Source organism: Zonotrichia leucophrys, chromosome 2 (genome assembly GCF_028769735.1).
Source record: "Zonotrichia leucophrys gambelii isolate GWCS_2022_RI chromosome 2, RI_Zleu_2.0, whole genome shotgun sequence".
In the NCBI taxonomy this organism is placed as follows: Eukaryota; Metazoa; Chordata; class Aves; order Passeriformes; family Passerellidae; genus Zonotrichia; species Zonotrichia leucophrys.
Window position 1 is genome coordinate 132,243,958 of NC_088171.1, and position 24,040 is coordinate 132,267,997.

The 24,040-nt window shown below is 40.4% G+C and overlaps 2 protein-coding genes across 3 annotated transcripts in view; both read left to right on the forward strand.

Annotated features, from left to right (window-relative positions):
* The first annotated feature begins 5 nt into the window (after nt 1-5).
* The window catches only part of RAD54B (RAD54 homolog B), a 63,098-nt gene continuing 39,063 nt past the window's right edge, over nt 6-24,040 (forward strand). For both annotated transcript variants that reach the window (XM_064706495.1, XM_064706496.1), the window contains exons 1-3: nt 6-127; nt 3,054-3,207; nt 3,858-4,029. In XM_064706495.1, the coding sequence (XP_064562565.1) occupies nt 3,070-3,207; nt 3,858-4,029 (310 nt within the window). In that variant the 5' untranslated portion in view covers nt 6-127; nt 3,054-3,069. The remainder of the gene's footprint in view (nt 128-3,053; nt 3,208-3,857; nt 4,030-24,040) is intronic.
* On the forward strand, nt 17,348-23,987 carry FSBP (fibrinogen silencer binding protein). The gene is made up of 2 exons (XM_064706499.1): nt 17,348-18,249; nt 22,504-23,987. The coding sequence occupies exons 1-2, from the start codon at nt 17,879-17,881 to the stop codon at nt 23,027-23,029; spliced, it is 897 nt and encodes a 298-aa protein (XP_064562569.1). The 5' UTR covers nt 17,348-17,878; the 3' UTR covers nt 23,030-23,987.

Below are 24,040 nucleotides of genomic sequence, written 5' to 3' on the forward strand. Positions count from 1 at the left end.
GCGGCTCCGGCGCACGCGCGCCCGGCGGGAAGGGAAGGCTGCGCAGCGCGCACGCGCGGTACGGCCGGTGGGGCTGCCGGGAGAGCGCGGCGGGACAATTGAGCGCGGAGGCGGGACCGGAGCGCAGGTACGGGCGGCACGGGCCGTACGGGCGGGGGGCTCGGTGGAAACGACCCTGGGAAAGACCCTACAAATGCTCTAGCTCCAACCCCTCTGCCGTGGGCACGGACATCTTTCACTAGACCAGGTTGCTCAGAGCTTCATTCAAGCTGGCCCTCAGCGATGGGGCATCCACAAGTTCTCTGGGCAACCCGTTCCAGTGCCTCACCATCCTCAGAGTGAAGAATTTCTACCTTACATCTGATCTAAACCCGCTCCCTCAGTTTGAAGCCATCCCCCCTTGTCCTTTCACTACATGCTCTTGTAAAAGTTCCTTACCGCTGCTCCTGATCTGAAGCGATTTTTCAGTAATGTTGATGTTCAAGACTGTGCACTCGCTGCCTGCAAATTAACTGAGTAAAGCCGGTGCTGTGTCACACTGCAGTTGCCCACAGCCCCTGTTCTGCCTTTGCATCTGTGCCGGCGGTGCCTCTTCAAACACTGCAGGAGCAGCTGTTAATTTTGGGCTGAGATGGGCATTGCGGCTGCCTTCAGCAGAGCTCCGTGCACACCGTGTTGAGCTGGATGTGTAAAATCTTGAAACAGTCTTTGTATGTATATTTAATTTTCAGTGCAGCTACAAATGTACCTTTAGGACCAAAGTACTGAAGCGGATTCAGTGCCTGACACAGCAGGGGCAGCCGTGAGGCGGTTTGGGCTGTGGTTTCGTGGTGAGCCGGGTGTGCTCAGGCATGGTTGCTGAGAGCAGCCAGGAGCAGTGCTTTCTGCATGGCTTGCAGCTGCCTCCCTGCCAGACATAACAGCAAGGCAGGTGCAATGTGCCCTGGTGTATCGGTGCTGTCTCTGAGGAAAGGGCATATTTGCATATTCTTTCATTTTGTTGTAGTCTGGAGCTGTTCCTTGCCTTGCTACACTCACTCTGATCTTATCTGAAAGACCTGGCGTTCAGTGGTTTACTGTACATCCCTGATGTTCTATTCCTGTTGGGTAATAGTATAAAGGAACAAAATGTAAACATTTTTGTCATTATTTTTTAACATATTTTTACTATATTTTATGAAAGCTTGTATTTTAAAATAAAAATGTATTTCTGGATGCAGTGTTTAATTTTAAAACCCACAAACCTATAAAGGTCTTTGTAGTTGCAAGTAAGTGATACTGGTAATAGTGAAGTTACTGAGTTATCAAGGATGGTGTCTTCAAATGTCTTAGTAATTTTCAGATCTTCTAATGAGTTTGTTTTTTTGGTTTTAGACCAAATGACAGTGCAGTGGTCAAGTGGATTTAAAAAGCAGAACACTTTAATCATAGATATGTGCAATTTATGAATTGTGCAGCTTCTCTGTCCCACAGAACCTCAAGTGCAGTGGGCATGGTTAGTGTAGCACTGCAGCCACGCCATGCACCGTCTTCATGCAGAGCCCTGGGGTGTCCTGTGCTGTCTTCCCAAGTGTCACTCTGCAGTGTAGGGTTGGGTAGAGAGCTTGCTCAGATTCCTGTGGCAGCTGAAGCTGGCTCTGCTGAGCACTGGCACTTGCAGTCTGCTCCCCCTGAAGGTTCTTGACACCTTTGCACACACACCTAGTGTGACTTTTCACACTACAGATACTCCTGTTATAATAACCAAGCTACTCCCTTAGTGCATAGGGTTAACTAAAACTCATTTGCTATCACTGTTGTCAGGTAAGCCCAACTTGAGTGAACTGCTGTACACACAGAGGCTTCTTTCCTTGTATTTTTAATAACAGCTACAGTGGAAGTGACAGGAGTTGAGACCATTTTGCCCCTGAGATTTATGTCTAGTAACAGCATCATATATATGCTAATTGTGCAGCTCTGGGGAGAGCAGTACTCCTGCTCGCAGTCTCGGCATGTTTGCAAAGTGTTTTGGCAGTGCTCTGTCACTGCTTCAGTGCAAACCCTGGGAACAACGGTGGTTGTGCCCCAGGAAGCCACTGGAGTGCAGAGTAGCACCAAAAAAGGTGCAGAACCACACAGTCTGCTGCAGCAGGATGCAAACATGCTTTTCAGATGGTACAGAAGTTTGATTCTGCAATCTGTATTATGGTTTATTTTTAACCCAGTAGTTGGGGGGATAATTTAAAATAAACATGTAAATGGGGAATTAAACCTATAACTGCAGTGTAAGTTGTGCTTGCCTTCTTCATTTTGGCTGCTGTGTCTTTCTGTTGGAGTTTCCTTCTTTTGTTTGATTTCTGTCTACTGCTTTGAAGGATTAAGACTATAACTGGTTTTTCTATTGGTTGCAAAGTAAACTTTGTCATATTAACACTGACATATGTTTGGTTTTGCCCTATGGTTGCTCAGGGGAATAATAGTTATATTTTGAAGGAAAATCTATAATACATTCCTTCCACTGCTCAAGTGGACATAACATGGAGCAATAATATCCACTGTAATTCAGTGATAATTTTCTCCTGAATGTTAATCTTATTATGGTGAACCTGAGTGACCAATGTAATTGATTGTTTAATGCAAAATGCTGGTCCCAGGTATGAGATATACCTTTAGGATTCATTGTGCACTAATTCATTGTTCATTGTGCTTTAAACTGTCTTTCTTTTCGTAAACTGGTGTAAGTTTGCTAAGTAGCCCTATATTGTGCATCTCTAGAGCATTTATTGCTATTGGGAACTGCATTAGTGGCTTTTTAAATGAAATTGGAGGGGCTCAGCTGCAGAATTTGCTGTAGTTGATCTTTCTTAGTAGTTCAACAAAGCATTGCAACAATACTACTTTTTATTAAATGTTATTACGCTTGTGAGTTAATATTGTTATTTGAAGATCTTGTATGCTCCTTTATATTTTGAAATAGTGCTTTTGTTGTCATCTCTGGATATATTTTTATATTTAGAGCCTATCCTGACTACAGTTGTCTTTATCTGCTTTCTTCCTTCCTGTCCACCCTGCAGAGCAGTACAGCTGAATATGAGACGATCTGCAGCTCCCAGTCAAGTCCTAGGAAATGCTGGCAAAAAGCCAAGGTTTACACCACCAGGAAAATGCACTGCTGTTTGTCTCAAGAATGAAACTAAGGAGATGGACCAAGAAATTAAGTTAAAGGAGGTAAACTGAACACTGCACTAAAAAGTATTTTGTACAGTGCTATGATTAAAAGATAACGTCTGAGCTCACCACAAACAATCTCTGCTTAAAAAAATCTATTTAAAACAAATGTTGACAGCTTTGCTGTAAGTACCTTTGACCTTGCTTCTCAGGTTAGGCTTCTCTCACTGTGGAGTGGTTGCAGAAAAATGTTTTTCAAATAAGTAAAATTAATCAGTATTGAGTCCAAATGCAATTCTCAAGTGTAAATGAGGTGGGGATTGCTTCTTGGCAGGGGCTTTATTGGATTTTTGTAAAAGCAGTTAAAAAGCCAGGATACTTGTCATAAAGTCTCAATATGCTGAGTTGCAGTTCTGCTGCAAAGGGACTTTCTCTGAAACCTTTAATATTGACACAGAAAAGCAGCACAATTTTTATTTATCTACAGAACACTTGTATTAAACTAAATTCATAAACTATTTACACAAGTGTTTGGTACTGTGTGCACACACATGTTGTGATACATATAGTTTTGCAGAGATGGACATATTTATATAACAATTTGATAATGACAGTTAATATGTCTTGAAATCCCTTCTTGTTGCTCTTTTCTCTATTTCTCTTCACCTGCATGCAGGAAATGCTATTGTGAACTTATTTCTCTTTTGCAGATAGATGACAAAGAGGGAGGTGCTTCATTGCTGTCTAAAATAAATATCAAGAATCAAAATGAAAATTCTACACAGTCTGTGGAGTCAACTGGAAAAGTAAAGACAAAAGCATGTTTCAGCATTAACAAGTGTAGCAAGGCAGAAAAGAAAACACTAAATGTGCCCAAAGCTGGTAAGATGCTCTTTCTTTTTCACTACCATGTACCATAACAGAATTTTAAAGCTTATGAATGATAGACTGGATATACTAAACTCTTGTAAAGTACTATTATAATCATTGTGCGATGGTGGCATTATTTGGTGTTATACTGGCTAGAGTGAAGGAAACAAGTGTTAAACAAATTTTTTAATAAAAAAGGAAAGAGCCAAGGTGTTTTGGAAGCCATTTGGTAGTGCTGCTATTCAGGTTTGTGTCTTCCTGAACAGCCTTTTAGTCAACTCACTCTAATCTACAGTTGGTGCAATACAAGAATTGTAATACCTTAAATAGTGGGGAAGTGTTGGAGACCTTGCTGACCTCATGCAGAGAAAGCTAACAATTCTGAATGGATTCAGGTTTTTTTCAGAATTAATGAGGTTTTCTTTTCTTCAGTGTCTCCAGTGGGCACTTAAGGTTTAAGCCAACTTTAGCCACAGAGCAGAACTGGCTTTGCTCATTTGTGGGTGTGCACTTCATCAGCTGTGCCCTGGTAATGAATGCCTCTGACAAACCAGGGTAGAAAGCTCTGCAAAGACACTGAAGTGTCTGAACTATAGTAAGTGCACTTGGATGGACCTGAACAACATTGTGGGGTTGAGTGTCTTCATTTCCCAGTCTTGGTGTGCCCTGACCACAGATGCAGCACAGTTCTGTGTTGTGTGAATGCAAGTGTATGACCTCAGGAGCCAAGTACATCTTGAAAGCCTGGCACTTGAACTGGATTACTAACACTGATGGATGAAAACTGCTCCTTTTGGAGCCAGCTCAGGCATTTAAAACACCTGTCTTACAGTTATTTCACTATTGTATCTTTGTAATTAATTACACTCATAATAATAGTTTAAGGTTCATTTAATTAATAACACTTTGTGTAGTGAGTGAAGTTTTAAAAGAGCATTTCAGGGCCGCTTATCACCTTGAATTATTGGAAGGCTTTAACAGCTGCATTTTATTTTGTTTATAATAAGACCTCTTAAATCTTGAAGCCTCATTGAAGCAAAACTGGCATAGCTCTGTGTCCCAAGGTCCAGCCAATAGTGAGGCTAATTCCCAGAAGGGAATTGTTCCCAACAGGCACACATATGTCCTATATACACATACACGAGTGGTCACATAGGCCAGCACAGATATGGAACACAGCACTCAGGCAAGCACAGACAGTGCCCATGGACACATCCCTTCCCTTCTCTGACTGCTTGGGTGAAAGCCTGTTTGTGGAAAAACAAATGAATGGATTTATATGTAAATATACATGCACACAGAGAATTTAGATCCCTGCAGTAACTGACCTTATGCACTGCCTCTGTTCAGTAGCTGCCTCCTTGATTTGTTGTATGCCCCAGCTGTGGGGACATCAGCCACAGAGGCCCACAGCTCCCAGTCCAGCTCCTGGTACACAGACCTGCACTCCCACAGGTACAAGAACACTGTGGGTCCCACAGTGACTTGTCTTAGCTACTTGGTCTACTTAGTGGTGGGCTCCTGGATTCAGTGATCTCCCAGTTGCCTTGTGCCCAAGACATGCACACGTACAGACATTTCTGGCTGGTTGCTGAACTTACCAGGAGCCAACCCCCAGTGTGTCCTGGTCTCTTGAGTAACTTGCTTGGACTTTTTGGTCCCTTCAGTAGTCAAGTCTCAAACCCTCTGGTCTCTCCAATATCTGGTCCAGACTTGTGGCTGCTCCAGTATTTGGCTTCCAAGCCTCTTATCCTACTTGCCAGCTAGTCCACGTTGGTGTTTGTTAGTAATCTCACACAGTGTGTCCAGGCAGTGCACTTGGTCTCTGGCCTCTCTGCTGGCTGACATAGCAGGTACCTGAGCCCTGTAACCTGTCCAACTCCAGCTTGCACCTGGGGAAATATTTAGAAATGTAGTTTAGTAGGAAGATGGGACTTGGTCTGGCAGGAGGATGTAGTGCATTGCTGAGGAAGCTTACTGACCTTCAGCTGTTTGAAAGTGGCCGCCTTTTCCCTTTTATTGCTACATGCTTGTTCCTGCCTGAACCATCTTTGTCTGTCCCTTCCGCATGTCTGTGTAGTTTTTGATTCTCTTTTTCTCCATCAAAGCCCTTTCTAGCATCTGGGGATTGCACAAATTCCAGGCCCTGGTAGGCAGCAACCCTCTCCATTCTCCAAGGTGCTTTGGAAAGCCTTTCCCATGGACTGTTCTGGATTTCAGTCCTAGAAAATGGGAATGTGATACCCTGCATGGTTTGTGACCCAGAGTGTATGCACTCTGTTTGGCAGAGCTAATGTGGGGAAATTCAGTTTCTCTGTATGTCTTTGTCTTATGGCTTTTGTGTTTATCTGCTGCATGGTGAAACTTCCAGTTGATGCCTGGACTTCAAGAAAATTTTCGGTGTCTATGGGACATATTGAGGGGTAATGCTTCCCTATAGGTACATCTACAAGAATTTATATCTGCTAGTTCTGCTTAGCAGTGCACTTAAAAGATAAATAGTGGATTTAATTCCAGAATAATCTGTGAAATCAGCAGTCATTCCAGAAAAAATGTTATGAAGTAGAAAAGATACTAAATGTCTTTTCCATATCATGAATTCTGGGTGCAGCTGATATGGGTCCTCTGTGATGACTTTAGAAAAATAACCAAAAAGTTGTGGAGTGAAACTGGGTGAGCTGCTTCTGTTGATGTGCTGTTGCCTTTCTGAACAAGGCATTTTGTGCCAAAAGCCTTTCTATGCATGCAGAATGAGGCTAACCCTGCAAGCCTTTGAAAAGCTGCCATGAAATGTGCTATAAAAGAAGGAAGTCCAATGTCTATGTTAGTTATTGTCTTCAGGTTCACTGTTGAGGAGAACACTGTAGTGAGAAAACAAACCTGTATTGAGTCTTCCTTAAATCCTAAGTAATTTTTTAATAACTTAGACTTTCCAAGACACTTTTTGCCCTTTATGTCACTTTTGTCTGCTATTCATTACAGCTAATGTAGCGATTACATTGATTATGTAAATCATAACCTTCTTTGTAGTGTGAAGTTAAATTGTTTTGTCAAAGCTGGCTTTGGTATGAAACTCAGAAGTAATGGAAACCAGTTGTAAAAGCCACAATCAGTTGGGGGCTTTTATTATTATTAATATTATAATGGAATTATATTTGACTGTCAGTCTCTGGAGCCTCATACTTCTCTGTTAAAAGGGCATTAAAATAATTTTAAGATTGAAAAAGTCTGTGTGTATGCATTATTTTGGTCTCAATATCATTTAATGCAGATGACAAACAGTTTGATAGTTATATATCACACTCAAAGCTGCTGTGTTTGGGTTTCCAGTGCAGCAGTGGAATGTGTAAATAAATACCCTAGGTTCCATTGAAATTCTTTGGAAACACCTGTGAGCCATTGGACAACTGCACTGTTCACAGACCTAATCTTTCTGAAACCCAGCCCCTGAAAATGCTGTACATTCTTTCAAACAAAAAAAACAACAAAAAAAACCCAACAAAACTCAGTTATCTGACACGTGGTGTCCATTTCTTAGAGCAGACAAGGATTTTATTAGATGGAATCAATCTTAAAAATAGAGCATATCTGACTTAAAAGATATTTGTTTTTTTTACGCATCTTTAAAAAAACTCTCTGCACTAAAACATCATTAATGAAAGTGAAGTGCAAGGGACTCTGAAATTCTGTGAGATGAGGTATTTCCAGAGACATTAAATAAGTTTGTAGCAAAAGTTGAATGAAACCTATGTATGTGTTGTAATTTTAGGAGTGTTTGAACTGTAAGATTTTGAGCATGTTCCTTGGGCAGTTTATGACTTGTGATTCTAAGTTCTGAATACTGGAAAATAATGTTACATGTTTCTTTGTAGGAAAATGAACTTTATTACTCCTTTAAGAATTGGTATTTGCTTCTTTATAAGAGGAATGAACATGGCAATCTCTTTGGTACCTTTGTTTTGTATTCAGAATATAATACTTGTTCACACAATGGATCTTTGGGAGGGAGGTGATTTATTTGACATTGTCAGTAATACTTTTTCTCACATGCTTCCAAAGAATTCAGCTAAGTGTGCAGGCTCTTTACTACTTGTCCTCATGACATTCTGAGGTTCTATTAGCAATAACAAGAAAATACAAATAATTTGCATTTGAAGAAACAGTGGACAGGCAGATCCCTAAACTATACTTAGTAGTGAGCGGGATTGGCAAGAACTGAGGGTTTTACTCATGTTGCCTTCAATTTAAGGATTTAACATATATTTATTTTATTTGTATGCAGCAAACATAATTTAATTTATGTTTATTGTCTGAGTTTACAGCTTACTTTCTGTTGGTACTTTTAACCTAGGAGAATGTTGCTGTGTTTTGCCCTTTGGGCTCAGTGTTTTGTGTGTGGAAATGAACAGCTCTTTCACCTGAGCACTTAGACGCTGCATTCCAGCGGGACTGAGATTTCATTGTTTGAACCGGATGTAGGTGAACAGAAAGAATGGATAAAGAGGTTTTTCTGTTACCTGTTAGGTTGGTTTTTGGTTCAAGAGTACCTTGTTCTTCATCCATGGCTAACATCTGCTAATGCATCTGACGAGAGGAACTCCGCCAGAAGTCATGGGCAGATACTATCTTTGAGCTAACAGTGAGGACAAATTGTAACTGTATTTCAAAACGTGGTTAATGTGCTCACCCCATGTCTCTAAACAGATATTTCTGATAATATCAGCTGTACTTATTATTTGCATACAGCTTTGAATATATTTTCTCTATCTTCTCTGGAATGTTAATGTCTACTGACTACATTCGTCTGTAAGATTGGGATGCTTTGCATACTTAAGCTTCATTTTTCATAATGTGGTTCCTTCAGCTTTCTAGAACATGGTTACAGGTCTGTCTGATACCTCTTATCACTTGATATCAGTAAAGTCTTTTTAACCAATTAATGTGAATATTAAGAGAAAATCCACTGTTCATTTACCACAGTAGCAAGCAATTACCTGTCACTTTTAATCACAGGATTAAAAAATTTTATTTTCAGGACTTTCATATTGTCTAGTTTCAGTCTTAAATGTGTACTTACTGTTTCTAGTAACAGAACTAAAACCATTCATGCCTGGCATCTCATAATGAAACAGATTATTCCTAGAATTACTTTGATATCTGCAAAAGTACAAGTATTAATTTTAATTTTTTTTGTTGCACTTCACAGATGAACTAGAAAAGATATTTCAGTCAGTCTATTTTCATGGTGGAGCTGCATGTGTAGCTGCAGTTCTCTGTGTCCTTTAAATGTTTAATAAACAGCTGGTAAAGCAGTTAAATCTTCAGGTAAAAGATACTCCATAATCATCTGTAGCTCTTAATAATTACCAAGCACATCTTAGAACAGCTAGATGTGATTGGATGCCTGAGTGTAAGTAATTTATTACTGCATTGTTTGCAAGTAATATTTTACAAGTCTATAAATTTTGTTGTAATTTCTTATTCAAAATAGTATCAAATTAGTCTAACAGATCTTTATGATTTAAAATGTTCTCCTTCTCCCTGCAATGTTCTAGAAGAATAGTTTATAACAGCAAACAGACAAATTTATAGACAAGTTTGTTCTCAATTCAGGACAGTTTCTTTACTGTTTAGGTGTCATCTGTGCCTGTTTGATCAGCCCATCTCCAGAGATGGGGACTGGTTAATAAAACTGGGCTGATGTAAACACATTGTAAGATAAATTGTCTGTATCTGACTGGGTGCTGCTTCCAGAAGTGTTCATTTACACATCAGTCACAGTGGGTCTGGTGTTTTGTGCTCTGTAGCTTTGGGATTCTCTGACATCTCCTCAAGACAACTCCTTTTACTTGGTGCTCTTCCTTGGGGTGTGAAATGATGTCTTCTACTCTGCTGCTGTCCTAAGGCCTTCCCTAGTGCTTCCTCAGCTGATTGTGCACACTGGGTGTTCCCTGGGCTGTTGTCACATCCTAACTGTGTTTATTCATCTTGAATTTGGGATGCCCACCAGCTGAGTGCTTGTAGAATTAGCAAGTGCTAATTCTTGTAGAATTAGCAAGCAAGAGTGACATGGGAAGAAGGAACCTTACAGCAGCTTCACCACCAAAGGCAACATCTCATATAATGTTCAGCAACTGCAAAACTGCTTTCCTGGATGGGGCAGCCTTCTGCAATGCTGCTGTAAGACATATCCAGACTTGCATAATTCTAGTGGGATATTTCCACAGTTAATTTATAATTTGGTATGATCATATCTTGTTGTGATATGAATAACTAGGCTTTATGTAATTATAGATGATATAACCAGGATATTCACACTGGAGAAAAGAGCAGTGAATTGGCAGAGAAATGTACTTTTCATTTGCCCCAGTTAAATGTGCTTTGCATTTGAGCTAATGAAGATAATGAAGGAGAAGGGAAGGAAACCAGGAATCAGAAAGGTATTACATGATCAGAAAATAAAGAAAAAGAATTCTAGTAGATGTAAGATATTCAACATTTTCCAAGGAAATTGCAGGGATTAAAATGAAAGTTTCACAGTAGTAATTTGTCTCTTAAATGGAACTGTGGTTGCTTCTTTACAATGGAAAATAAAAATTTTCAGATTCTTTACTTTTGAGCGATGACATATCCATTATTGAAGAAAGCTGTCCTCCATGTAAAGATGATAGTCTTTCATGCATTTTAAAAAAAGGTATTAAGTTATTGAAAGTGAAAATTTATAAACAAACAAGCAGAAAGACTTAAATACTCATGCAGAAACTTAAATACTCATACTTGGAAACTGCAGATATAAAGCAAATACTCATTTCCAAGGGCTGGCAGGGGATATGTTGGGAAATTAACTTACTATCCTAATATATTTATTACAGTTTAGCTCCCTAGAGTGGTAAGCAAGCACACAGCATATAGTCTGCAATATACAGAAAAATAAATTATCTAATACTGTAACTTCAAAAATGAGGTACTTGAAAAATACCCTGCAGAGAGATTATCTTAAAGAACTCAGATTTATCAGTAATAATTCTTTCTATTCCCTCATCCATTCTGAGGGGAGCTGTACACATAGTTTCTTCTTACTTCTTTTTTGATTTTCAAAATCTCAAAATCTGTTACCAGGCTATATGAATGTAAGATGGGCGAAAAAGAGAAATACATGGCTATTCACATTTTCTCACATGTCTTTATTTTCCTTTCTCTCACCATTTGTTTTCTAGTTTGGAGTGTGGGGATTTGGTGAGTGTGCATATTCCCAGCTCTCCTGTCTCCAATAGATACAAAGGTGGACTTAAGAGAAGATGAGGGAACACAGCTTTTAGGTGGGGGGACAAGAAATGCCTGACTGAAGGGACCTGGGAGGGGTTTTTTGAGCTGTCATGAGTGTTATGACAGACTAGGCCTGAATGCCTTCAAAGCTAGTTGTCACATCTTTCTGTGGCTGTGCTCATTGTTTGGGTCCCCTTTGTTGCCATGTCAGCCTAACTAGAGTTCAGTCCCAGCTTTTGGCTTTGGGCCTTAAGTTTTCCTTCAAACAGAAGCTTTGTCACAATATGACTTTCTTTGAGCCAACAAGATAATGATAAGATGATTATCTCACTGTCTTCAAAACATCCACTGAGCAAGATTAGAAGAATGGAGAAAGCTGCTTCTCTGTCAAATGCAGGGAATAGTGCACAGAGTAGTATTTTCAGGATAGTGTGTAAAAGCATAATCTCAAAAATTTTAATCTCTCTATGAACAAAACAGGAAACTTGCAGAAACTTGGCTTCTCTTTGACTATTTCTTTTTCTAGGGGCTATCTTGCTAGTGAAGGAGTGAGAATTTAGGGAAAATACCCTGGGAAAATCATACTTTCAAACCTTTCTGTATTTCTCAGCTGCTTCTGATTAGTCATCAAAAAGCTTGTTGGAAGAGAGGATCAGAGAAGGTATAAGCATGTATTAGGAATGGATGCATTTCTTAATTTGTAAGTAATGGGGCTCTTAGCTTTTCTATTTTTAAGGACAGCTTATAAAGTGAAGAGCTAATTCATGGAGCTGTACAGTCACATAGTATTATAGAGTCCTGTATTTAAGCCAAACTTGGTTTGAAGGATGGTTACTAATCTGAATGTGTGGGTCTTGGAATGGCACACTGAGATGAAGATAAATTCTTTAAAATTTGGCATTGAGAGCATTTTAATTGGCTAATTCATATATTCCCCATTTCAGTGGGCTAAATGTTGAGAGAATGCCTTATATCAGCAGAGGGGACAGAATTGTATTTATCTTTTGATGCTTGGAATTTTAGCTGATAAGAGCTCTGAAGGATGCTGGAACCCTTGTTCTTGCAGCAGTTTCAAGAACTGTTAGAAGTTGGAAATTAATACATGCTAGATGCTGATCACAAAAATAGATGCAGGACAAAGAAAAGAGGTAAAACTTCACCTTATTTGTCTCACACCCCATGCAGGACAGAGGTTTAGAAATAATTGTGCAGGAGAAAGGAAAGGAGTGGTCTGAGAGGTTCAGGTACATCAAAGATAAAAACAATAAAATATAAAACTGATGGTGAAAGTGCTGATGAAGATGAGAAAAAAAAATCAAGTGACATAAGAAAGCCATTTGAAACACAAATGACCTAAAAATATTATTTCTAAAGGGTCTGGTGTGAATATATTTAAGCCCTATAACTTCCAGGTAAAGTTAAATTACAGCTTTTGGATCACAAAACCTTGTCATCTTCAACCCTCTCCTTAGTGATTAATGCCTGCAACCCTTACCTTTAGACACTGCTCATGAAACAACTGTCCCTGTGAGAAACCTTCTGAGTGGGAAGTTTTCTTAGGCACCCTTTGCTCAGCAGGCTCTTAGAGACAGGCAGATCGAATGACTTGGCACTGCCTTGCTGTCCTGTCAGTAGAGAGGACTATATGATGACCTAATGGAAGTTTTGCAGCCCTTTCTACCTATAGACACTCTCATCTTATGCAGCTGCCAAATTCATTTGCAAGGCTAAGCAACTGCCTTGATACTTGCCAAATGTTTCCACTGCCATAATAGCCCAGTGTATTCAGTGATGTGTAACATACCCCATCCTAGCTGCTGAATCTTTCTACATTTTTTGTAAGCACAGGGGTGCCAGGGTTCCATTTTAGCTTTGATTCAGATCTTGCTATCATCCTATTCTTCTCAAGCATTTTCAGGCTCCTAGGTGATTGCAAATGCTAACCACAGGTCTCTGCAGAGCTGGTTTGCTTGCATATTACTAAACAGGAACAGAAGTCCTTCAGACTTATCCTGGGGCTACTACTTTGTGAGCACAGCACCTTCACAGGGTTTAGCAGTCTGGTGATTTGATAATTTTTGCACTAGAAGGTCCCAGCCTGAATCACTTAAACTGGTGTCCTTCCTTTCAACATTCATGGTTGTTCTCTGTTCCAAATGGCATCTTTCAAGACACATTCCTTCTTAGGGCATCCTCAGTTTTCTCAAATGTCTTTTTCATGTACCTTAGAGTGATTCTTCTTTTAAGACTGTCATGGAGAGAGTCTTCCTCAGTTCTGTGTGACAAAAGGTCCTCCCTCTCCCTCCAAAATGTTCCCCTGATTTAAGACATTCTCCTTCTCAGGGTGTTCTGTCTTATAAAGTGTCTAAATTTACATGGGCCACTTGATGCAGTTAGTGGCTATGATACAAACCTGTCACTTGTCAAATTTGTGGCCACTGAGCTCTTTCAGCAATCCATAGTGATTTGGCTACTTTAATTCCTGACTGTATCATAGCTTGGATTCTTTCCTCTCAATAGTTCTCCAGGGTGCACTGTTTGTATCATTTTCTGGTATTAATTCTATACTTTTTCAAAGCAAAATCAGAAGGTATAGAAGGCAGTGAAGCGATGTAAGGGGTGCATATATGTTTATTTTCTTCAGCGGTGAGCAGAATTTCTCTCCTACCTGTGGTTTGCTGTTCCCTCAGTAGTGATAATACAAGTCTTTAGGAATATGGTTTGCAATTCACCCTACAATGATCCAGATAGAGTCTGAAGAAGCTTTTTCAATATATTTCTTTCTGTGAGTTATTTGTCCTGTGGCATACTGGATTAGGGAACTGCTGGTGATTAAAACTAACCCAGCTCAGAAAAAAATGATTAATATGAGTTGTCCAGGTTTGTGAGTGCTCATATCAGCACAGTTAAGGAGCAGGATCATGACATGGTTGGGGGGAGGCAGAAATTACTGTTTTGACAATGTACCACATCTATGTTGATTTAAACCAATTATTAAATTCACATTAAATTCTTATGCTTGCAAAATAAATAGATTATTCTGTAGCTAGATCATCTTGCTGAACTGGCTGTGCACTGTGTTGCATAAGTGCAAGTGTTGGTGGAAGGTGTAGGATGAAGGGTGGATTGTGGCAACATCTTTGGTTTTTGTAATTGTCTTGGAGCTACACCTGCTGTTTTAGCTTGAAGATGTCTATATGTATCATTAATATCCAGGCTTTTCACATTCTGTAATTTCTTATCCAAGCACTGATATAACCTTAGGCTGATGAGCAGAACTATTTTAAAAAGGGAAAAAAAATAGGAAGGAAAAAACATCTTGGTTGGCAGCCAGCTTCATTTTTAACAAGGGTTATTTTATACTCTTGCAGAACAATATGCAATTCAGGCATTTTATCAAGCTGTTGCTCAAAAGAAAACTTTATAGCAGTATTTGCTATAATTACATTAGTTGTAGTTGCTACATTACATTAGAAACTTAGTTTCTCTAGCAACATTAAGTGCTAAGGTAATAAAGTAATACAAGTTTAGAGAAGTCTAATACTGGGAGTTGCTGTATCTGGTAGCCCATTATAGAGGAGACTGCTGCAGCTCCTGGTGCCAGGACCACAAGGATGTATCTGTAAGAGGCACATGTGCACGCTGTACGTGAATATACAGACAGAATCAACACGTTCAGCCCTCATGCAAATACAAGCAGCTTCAATGGCCTCATCCTTTCCATTCACTGGCTGACTGGGAAGAAAGCTTGCTTCTGGAAATGCTTATGTACACAACATGGATCCTCCAGCAAGGGGCCTTAAATTCTTATTCTGCTCAGTTACTGGTCCCTGGATCCCCATGTCCCCCCAGCTAACAGACAAACATGCATTGGGTCTCTGGTAGCTGGTCCTGGTGTCCCTCCAGTAGCCAAATCTCAGACCTTCTGGTCTCTGCAGCATCTGGCCCACACTCATGGTTGCTCAGCTCCCAAGCCTTCTGCATGGCTGGTCTGGTTGGGGTTTGCCCGAGGTCACACACTGGCGCAGCTACCCAGGCTGTGTGCCTGGGCTCCAGCCTCTGCCTTCTGGCGCCCCTGGGCCCCTGCCACCCGTGGTGGTACAGCTCCAGCTGCTGGCATCTCTGTTTCTGTACATTGTCACACCCCATGGAGATTTTCCTCACCCAGGAAAACAGTTACAAATGTAGTTTAACAAGCCGATAGGACAATCTGCAGTGCTCAGGCCCAGGGCATGGCTGAACCACCATACTGGGCAGGCACTGCTTACATACACCTGGCCCCTGGTAGCCCTTTTCCCCCCCTCCCACTATCCTCCTGTGCTTGTTCTTTCCCAAACCACTTTCATGGTTCACTGTCCCTCGTGTTGCCTTCAGTTCTTCTTCTGAATATCCAGTACTGCCCTCTGCAAACCCAAAATACTCCTTCAGGCATCTCACAATGAGTCCCATACCCTGTGGGCAGTAACCCCTCCCTAGGTCTGTTTGGTGGTCTAGAGAGCCTCTTCTGTGGACTCTGGGTCTCTCTCGTCCCTGGGGCCTGGCAGCAGCCGGACTGAGGGTTTGGTTTCTTTCATTTGGGTTGTTGGGGTTCCTCTGCCCCACACTGTTCATTTGTGCTCTTTGTGTCTGTGGGAAGGACACTGACTTATTTTTGTCTCTAAAATGTCAAGAGTCTGGGTGGGCACTGCACAACTGCTCCAACAGTGGAGGGTGCAGCATAGGCTCACTTGTGACTCCTCAATGATGATACTGCCAGAGTCTGAACTATGTGAAGCACATCCATTTCTTGTTCAGTTACTGAAGAACAACTAAGAACATAAATTTAAAAACCTCAAAACTCTAACCACCAGCTTTATATTCTTAATATTAGTAAAGTGCAAAGGGAGGGGAAATAGGAAAGGATTAGGTGTTTATAAGTAATGGTTTTCATACAGTGCTTCTAACCACAAGAGTATTTTGTTTCTCAAATTTAAGTGTAATAGGCTTCAGACTATAAAATGCTTTATTTAATCTTGGCTTGAAAGCAATGCCAGCGAAGTGGACTGGTCACAATTTTGTTAGGTGGTACTGACAAGCCAAGTCTTAGAAATGGTTCCAAAAGTGCTTGTTATTCTAAATGCTAATTGATTTTTAGCAGTTAAAAGTCTCCCTTTGTTTAGTGTGAATTTCTTGTTTTGAATGTGGCTTGTGTCTGCTTTGGGATTTTTCCCCTTAGAGCAAACAAGTTTATACCTAGATCTTTATAGCCTTAGGATATTTCAAGCTATAATTATTTCTCTTTCCTTCCCCCTACTTCTAGGCTCCCTTGTTTTCAAGGCTGGACATGTTAAGCTTAGGAAGCTGTTGCCACTATCTCAAGTGGTGTTTGTTTCCACCCTCCGGACTCTTTCAGTGGAGTACGTCATTTTTCAAACTTAGTTTTTGCTTTTTGTACTTGAGAACACCTTTCCTTCTATCTACTGCATTTTCTCTTTTCCCAATTTGTTGCTTTAGTTTAGACCACAGAAATTTAAAGCCTTGCATGCGTTTTTATGTGAAGGCTTGCTTTAAGGTGATACGTTGTTGAGCAAACATTAGGAATGGAGGCACATCTTGTTAATAAAAATCTGATTTTTTTTATCCTGAAAAAACGCCTGGATAAATATAATAAAAGTCAGTTGTTTGCTGGTGGATATTATGAAAACCCCAGTATCCACACCCTGTAACGCACTCGGTAATCTGTCACGGCCGCGGGCAGCCCCAGCCCTTGCGGGGCCGGCTCGCAGCCCCGGCCGCGGGCCGAAGCCGGGGTTCGCCCGGGAGCCGCCTCAGGGCCGGCGCGGCGGCGTTTGGGGCCCGCTCGCACCGAGGCGTTCGCGCCGCTCCTCCGGCGCCGGAGCTCGGCCGGGGAGCGCAGCGGGCTCTTTAAGAAGCCCCCGTGCCGGTGGCTGTCGCCGGCTGCCAAGTGCGGGAGAAGCCGAGCTTTGCGGCGAAGCCCGAGCGTAACCAGCCGGCTGGGGGAGATGCCGCCCCGCAGTGACTGACAGCAGGACCAGCTCTATGCAAATGGCGCCGGGGGCTCTGCCGGGGCTCTCTCTCTCCACACGCGCCGCCGCCTCTCGCCTCCCGCTCCCCGTAACGCGCCCTGCCTCGCACAAAGCAATTGTTGCTTTTTGGGGGGGGACGTCGTTACACGTAAAATCATCTCCAGCACGGTTTCAGTTTGAGATTGTGAGAGGGAGCTGGGAGATGTGTCAGAGCTTGTTACTCCAGCTAAATTAGGTAATTTTTAGCTGGGTAACGTGCTAATCTTTAAACCTTTATGTTTTTAAATCCTGCATATGTCTCGTCTCTTCATACAAAAGTGTATTTTGCTTGTTTCTTCTCGCCTTCTTCAGTCTGAAGCCTTATGTAGGTCAGGCTTGGCTTAAGCAGATTTCCTGAACCTGCGTCAGCTTAAGCTGAAGGAATTTTAATAAACCCTCCCTTGTAGGCGTGGGCCTAAATGAGACTAGCCTAGTTAAGCCTGATCTTTTTCTGTTTGTGAAAAAGAGCTGAGCAGAGCTAGGGACTGCATGGTGGCTCCAGGAACGGCTTCCTTAATTCAAAGATAACAATGGTTGGGAAGGCCAGATCTTCTAATTTTACCTTATCTGAAAAGCTCGATTTGCTAAAACTCGTGAAGCCGTATGTTAAAATTCTCGAGGAACATACCAATAAGCATTCTGTAATAGTGGAAAAAAACAAATGCTGGGATATTATAGCTGATAACTACAATGCCATCGGAGTAGATCGCCCTCCTCGTACTGCACAGGGCCTGCGCACGCTGTACAAGAGGCTCAAAGAATATGCCAAACAGGAGCTATTGCAGCAAAAGGAGACTCACTCAGATTGTAAAAGCAGCATTTCCGAGCCAACCAAGAAAGTTGTGGAAATGATTCCACAGATTTCCAATGTGTGTTTAAGAGACAGGAGCGGTGTTCAAAGGTGAGACAATTCTTTTTATTTTGTTACTGAATGAAAATTATGGCGCCTCCTATCTACTTTGTAATGCTTTTGCTTGTGCTCAGGCTCCTAAAGGAAGTGTTTATCAGAGAAAATTCCCAATTGGGAAACAATGACAAAAATAATACTGCTGTTGTTTTATGAGAAGCTTTATGTTGACTTAGCATTGCATTCATTTTTTTCAGCTCTTTCAAAGCTTGTTTCAGAGTCTTTGTCATACTCTGGAAAGTGAGGGTTAAGAGAGAATCAAAGGGAAATAGTAGCTCCAACCTCTACCCCTCCCCTACCTTTTAATAGGCAGATTATTCAAACACTGGCAAAGTGATGGCTATTCTCCTCCATTTAAGGTAATACTGCAGTCATTTTGCAACATATGAAACTGTTACCAGTTTATATAGGATTTTTAATAAAGTTAGTTCACAGAGCCAAGAAATCTTATTCACCTTTTTTCTCTCATTTACTTTGGTGTTTGCATGTTATGTTTTAGCTAATCCCGAACCTTTAAAGAAAAAAAAAATTGATTCTCCACACTGCAGTGCCTTTGTGAGTGCAAATGTTTTTTTAAATTATACTTTTCTTGTACTGACGATGGTTCCCTGAAGCTGGAGCAAAGCTAATTGCAGTCTAAACTCCGAGCAGTTCTGTGTCATATGTGAGGTAGTTTAAATACAGAGAGAAACTGAGAGGTACAGCACTAGAAGTTTTCTCTTTTTTTTTTTGGTAAGGTTTCTTTTTTTTACTGCTCAGTAAAGTGAGACACACTGTCTAGATTTGAGCCAGACATAATACAGGCAGGCACTGTGCAGGCTTTCTCCCACAGCTGGCTAATGCCCCTCATATCTGACTTGCAACACTCTGCTGGTTCTGTATTGGTCCTTGAGGGATCAAAAAATGCCTGGGTCGGATTTTGGTTCCTCCAGATACAAAAACTAAGCTAGGGAGTGGGGGAGGGAAGTCAAATAACTCCCCAGCAACCTTGAGAAAGCTCTGATTTTTCTTATTTTCCCAAGCAGATTAATGGGAAGCGAACTTTCCGTATTTTAATCAGATATAGTGATAGTGAGTGCAGCAGCGTAACGCTCTAAGAAAAGCTGGCATGCGCACACTCGCTGAATTGGATTCATGGTGCCACTGGTTGAACTGAATGGTAACAATTGTCTAAATCCCAACATGCCAGATGCTCTAAAAATATTCTGTTGTGGGTCCTTTGCGTAAAGAAGTCTAAAGCAACTGGACTGTGCTGCTGCTCCTGATGAATGCCCCTGGAGGAACCATTCCAAAGAATTCTCTGGAACAAAATGAGGCTTTTAATTGCTCTAATAAAGGTTGCAGTGTCTTGACTACCAACTTTTGTAAGGAGGGGGAAAAAACCATAGTGTGAGAACTTTAGTTTGTAGATCGGCTTATAAAAAGCACTGACGCTGTTAGTGAATGATTAAGAGCTAATGATCTCCATAGTTTGTCTCCTGTAATTTAAACAATTTTTGCAGTTTTTTATGGGTCCTGGAACACTGACTTGATTACTGCTTACCCAAAATGGTTGTTCCTAGGAACAGCCACTACACTGTGGGCTGAAGGAAAAGAACACAATTTACAAGATTATTTTTTTCCCTGCCCAAATACATAATTATTTGATAGTTCTCTGAGTTGCATTTTATTCTAATTTTATAAACCCAGTGTTGGGTTTCAACTCACCAGGATATGACTTAGGTTTTGGAGGAGGGAAATATGACTTATAAGGAGCCCAAATTCTTAATCGCACCTTTAAGGAATTTCTAGCTTGCTGTGATTAAATGAAACCTGGTGAATCATGGGTGCCTGCAGGCTTATAAACACCATGCCCCAATTGTGGTAACTGTTGTTTGTCTTTCTTTCAGTCAAGTTGTCAGAAACAACATTAGTAACCACCATACAGGCAGCTCTTTTGTTTCTCAATTCCTTCTTTCTCTCTTTGCTGTCTAATTGTTTTCCACTTAAGAGGCTGACTAAGGGGAAAAAAAAAAACAAGCCTCATCAGAGTTACCTGAAGATCTGGTAATTTTTCTAGTTCTGTGTGGATTACACTATTAAGAGCTGGATTTTTTTCCACTGTTTAGAGGCTTTAGTCTATGCTACACAAAATCTCACCTTTCTTTCTTCTATTTAACCTCTCTTACTTTCTCTTTGTGCTCTCTCTCCATTTCCTTTTGTCAGAATGACCTGCTTCTCCTGCTGGTTGTTTCCACTTTTCTCAGGCTAGAAGCTGGCCAGGAGCCAGCAAATAAGAAGGAGAGAAGCTTTATTAGAAGCTGTGGTTGTGAAAAGGGGGAAAACTCAGAATTACACTCAGCACAGGGGAAAACAAGTGAAAATTTGTGTGCAGGATAATGCTTCCTATGCTGAGAGAACTAAAACAATGTGAGAAAGAAGCATGTAGGAAAAAGTGAAGCTTCGTGGCATGAGGTAGAAGGGAGTAAGGTGATATAATTGATTCTCTATAGGCAGCTCAGGTAACAGTCAATAGAATGAAGCTTATCTTGGTTTTTTTTTCAGGGGATTAATGAAAGGTCAGTTTTTAATACCTGCTTCAGATGGACAGTACTTTTAAAAGAATTTTAAGATTAAATAGTTTGTGTGGTTGACAGGCTTTATTTTTGGAAAATATATTGCTCTGACCCTCATGGGCCTTTTTGCAAATAAGCATTGAGAAACTTTCATGCTTTTATTATAGAAAATGCATTTTCATGTTAATGGATGGCAGGCTAGGTCACGGTCCTTCAGAAAATGCAACTATGATTGCTTATTTCTTTTAAACCCAGAGTTTTGAAGACCATGGGAGAACCAGAATTAGGATCATGCTACCTTTTCATTAAGGAGGTAGTGCATTTATGTGAGAACAGGATGTCTAAATTACGTTTCTTCTTTGCTTCTGGGAATTTGAACCTACATCTCTTACTAACCAGGATGGTGTTTTAATAATCAGATAGTTTCTCAGTGTATGGCTTGTAGGGCTCTGAAGGCATTTTAAATTGTAGAGAAACGCCATGGCTCACCCCCAGATTTAAGATGGCAACTCAAGTCCTCCAGGATTGGGGAGCATCTGTGAACATTATGTTCATCATGGATCCACTTGCTGCCTTTGACTGCTAGGAGCAGTTTTTGAAGGGTTCAGAAATGTTTTGAGTCTGCAAGCACCAGTTACAGCCTCTGTTTTAGACAGTCCTGGCCAGAGAGTGCGCTGACTTGGCTGTCAATCCCAAGTTAATATATTCGTGTTCCCATGTAACTCTATACTGCCATCCCAGTCATGCTGCAAGTATTCTTTGTAGATCTGTACAGTAATAGATCAAGAAGCTGATCTGGCTTAAAAAAGCATTACCTGAATAAAGGAGTGATGTGCAGAAGTGTAGAGTTTCAAACACAACTGATGGTAGACAAGTGTCAGGAACAGCTTGAGCCATTATTATCATCAAAGCCAAGGCAATGCCAAATCATGATTTGAGATGCTGCTGACTCAGGGATTTACACAAAGACAGATGAGTCAAGTGGGTGTTGTTCTTTAAAAAAGAAATGCACAGGACTATAGCCTGTTCTTAATGGAAACATTTCTGTGTCTTGAACCTTCAGAAGAAATATTAAGATGGATGATTCAAAGAGAAGGAGCAAGGATTAGCTTGCTTCCCAAATCTACTGGCAAGGGTTGTCCTTTAGGCTGTGGTTTCTTTTCCCAAGGCTCTTTGTGTAATTTTATTTAGTGATTATTTTATGTTGAAAAAAACCCCTAAATACTTGGGTGCATGAATCGGAAACAGAGCACGTTAAAACAGGGGGAGACAAATAAATTTGGAAGATGGGAATGTTTCTGCCATAGTTCACTCCATCTAAATCAATGTCCTTTTAAAATCACCTTTTACATTATATAAACATTTTCCTCTCTTACTTGCATGCCTTGGTGCTGCTTTTTTTTTTTAATATAGTTTCATGTGTCATTAATAGCCCTTCTTGCTTCTTCAGTGTCAGAGAGGCCTACCAGACGAGGTCTCTATTTTCTGTACTGCCTTTAGAGCAATAAAATCTGAGTGAGACAGGGCTGTGTCTGTGTGGTAGAAAGAGGGGCACAAGTGGTGTTCAGCTAATGGAATAGAGTCCTGGGCACAGATAGCAGAGTAGTATTCAAATGAAGCTTTGGTTACTTACAGCTATGCCTTTTAAAATAGTTTTTAATGGATTATTTAAATATGATTTTGTGTGTTCTAGTGCTAGTATCGATAAAGAAACAATTGCTGGTACCAGTTCACCACAGGCAATGTTGGATCACCATCCTGCGACAGTCATGATGGACTTGCAGTCAGAAGAGGATGTCAAACCTCCTCCTTCTCTGATTATAGACTCCCAGCAAAATGAGAACTTAGAACAAGAGGAGGAACACCAGCTGGTGCATATTATGGAAAGGTCTCCTTCAACATCAGTGTCTTCAGTCGATATGAGAGTGATGATGTCTCCTTCCCCTGTACCAAGAAGAGATGAGTTTTTTAGGCTTGAGGTTGGAGAACGCTTTAGACCAATGTGTGGTTATGACCCACAGATGTTGCAAATGCTGAAGGAGGAGCATCAAATAATATTAGAAAACCAAAGAAAGATTGGTCTTTATGTCCAAGAAAAAAGGGATGGTTTGAAAAGAAAGCAGCAACTGGAAGAAGAACTGTTGCGAACAAAAATCAAAGTAGAGAAGCTGAAGGCAATACGACTACGCCGTGATCTGCCAGAATACAACAATATCTAAATATTTTATTACTTCTGTCATATTCTTTGAAATACTTAATAATAAATGCAGAATTGTTTCTTATGTTAATATGGATGAATCAAAATCTGGGCTTGAGACATGAAAGCATATGTTGTTTAAGTACCTTAGAAAAATACCTCGTGTGGGTTTGAATGCACCAACTCTTCTGGTCTAAAGTATAGTCAAATCCATGTTTAAGTGTTTAGATTGATAAAAATCCAAACTTTAAAAACACTTCCACTTATCTCTAGAGTTTTGATGAGCTAATGGAAATTTAATTCAATTCTTGTTAAAAATTTTGGTCATATACATTATTTTTTCAAATAATCACCTTTAATATCTTAATGAAGTTGCAGGTAAATAAATGCATATAAGAAGGAGAAATAAGAGGCCATGTTTAAATGTTTTATTCTTTTCAAGTTGGTAAATCTTATGACAGTAGTGACGTTTTGCTGATATAACAGCTTGGAAAACAAAATCACTGGATTGTTATATTTTTTTAATGTTCAGTAGACATTTGAATAAATGTACATCTTTTTAAAAGTTGATACTTTTTAATTGTTTCCAGTGGAGAAGTGTTTCCATAGGATGTTATCAAAAGAGAGACAGTGAATGCAACACTTGGTTTTTAAAACTGCATGCATGTGTAATTTGTGTGTACAGTTACCATGATTGTGTATTCAGTTATAGTAATTATACTGGTGATCAACCATATAAATATCTACTTTGCTCATTTGCATGCATAATTACTGCAGTGCATGTGCAACCAAGACAGTTGCAGGTGCCTTTGATCAATATCACTATGACTATAAGCTACTGAAATAAAATAGTTTCTGTATGTAAGTAACATGTGACTTGAAATCAACAGCAGATTGTGTTATTCTGGGTCCCTTTTATAGATCCTGTTGTTCCCATCTTTCGATTAGTTTCAAATAAAAAGCCCCAAATGAAAACAAAATTGATTCTTCTGTCTGTCCTGGTAGCAGCTGTTTCCTCTGTAGTTATGATCAA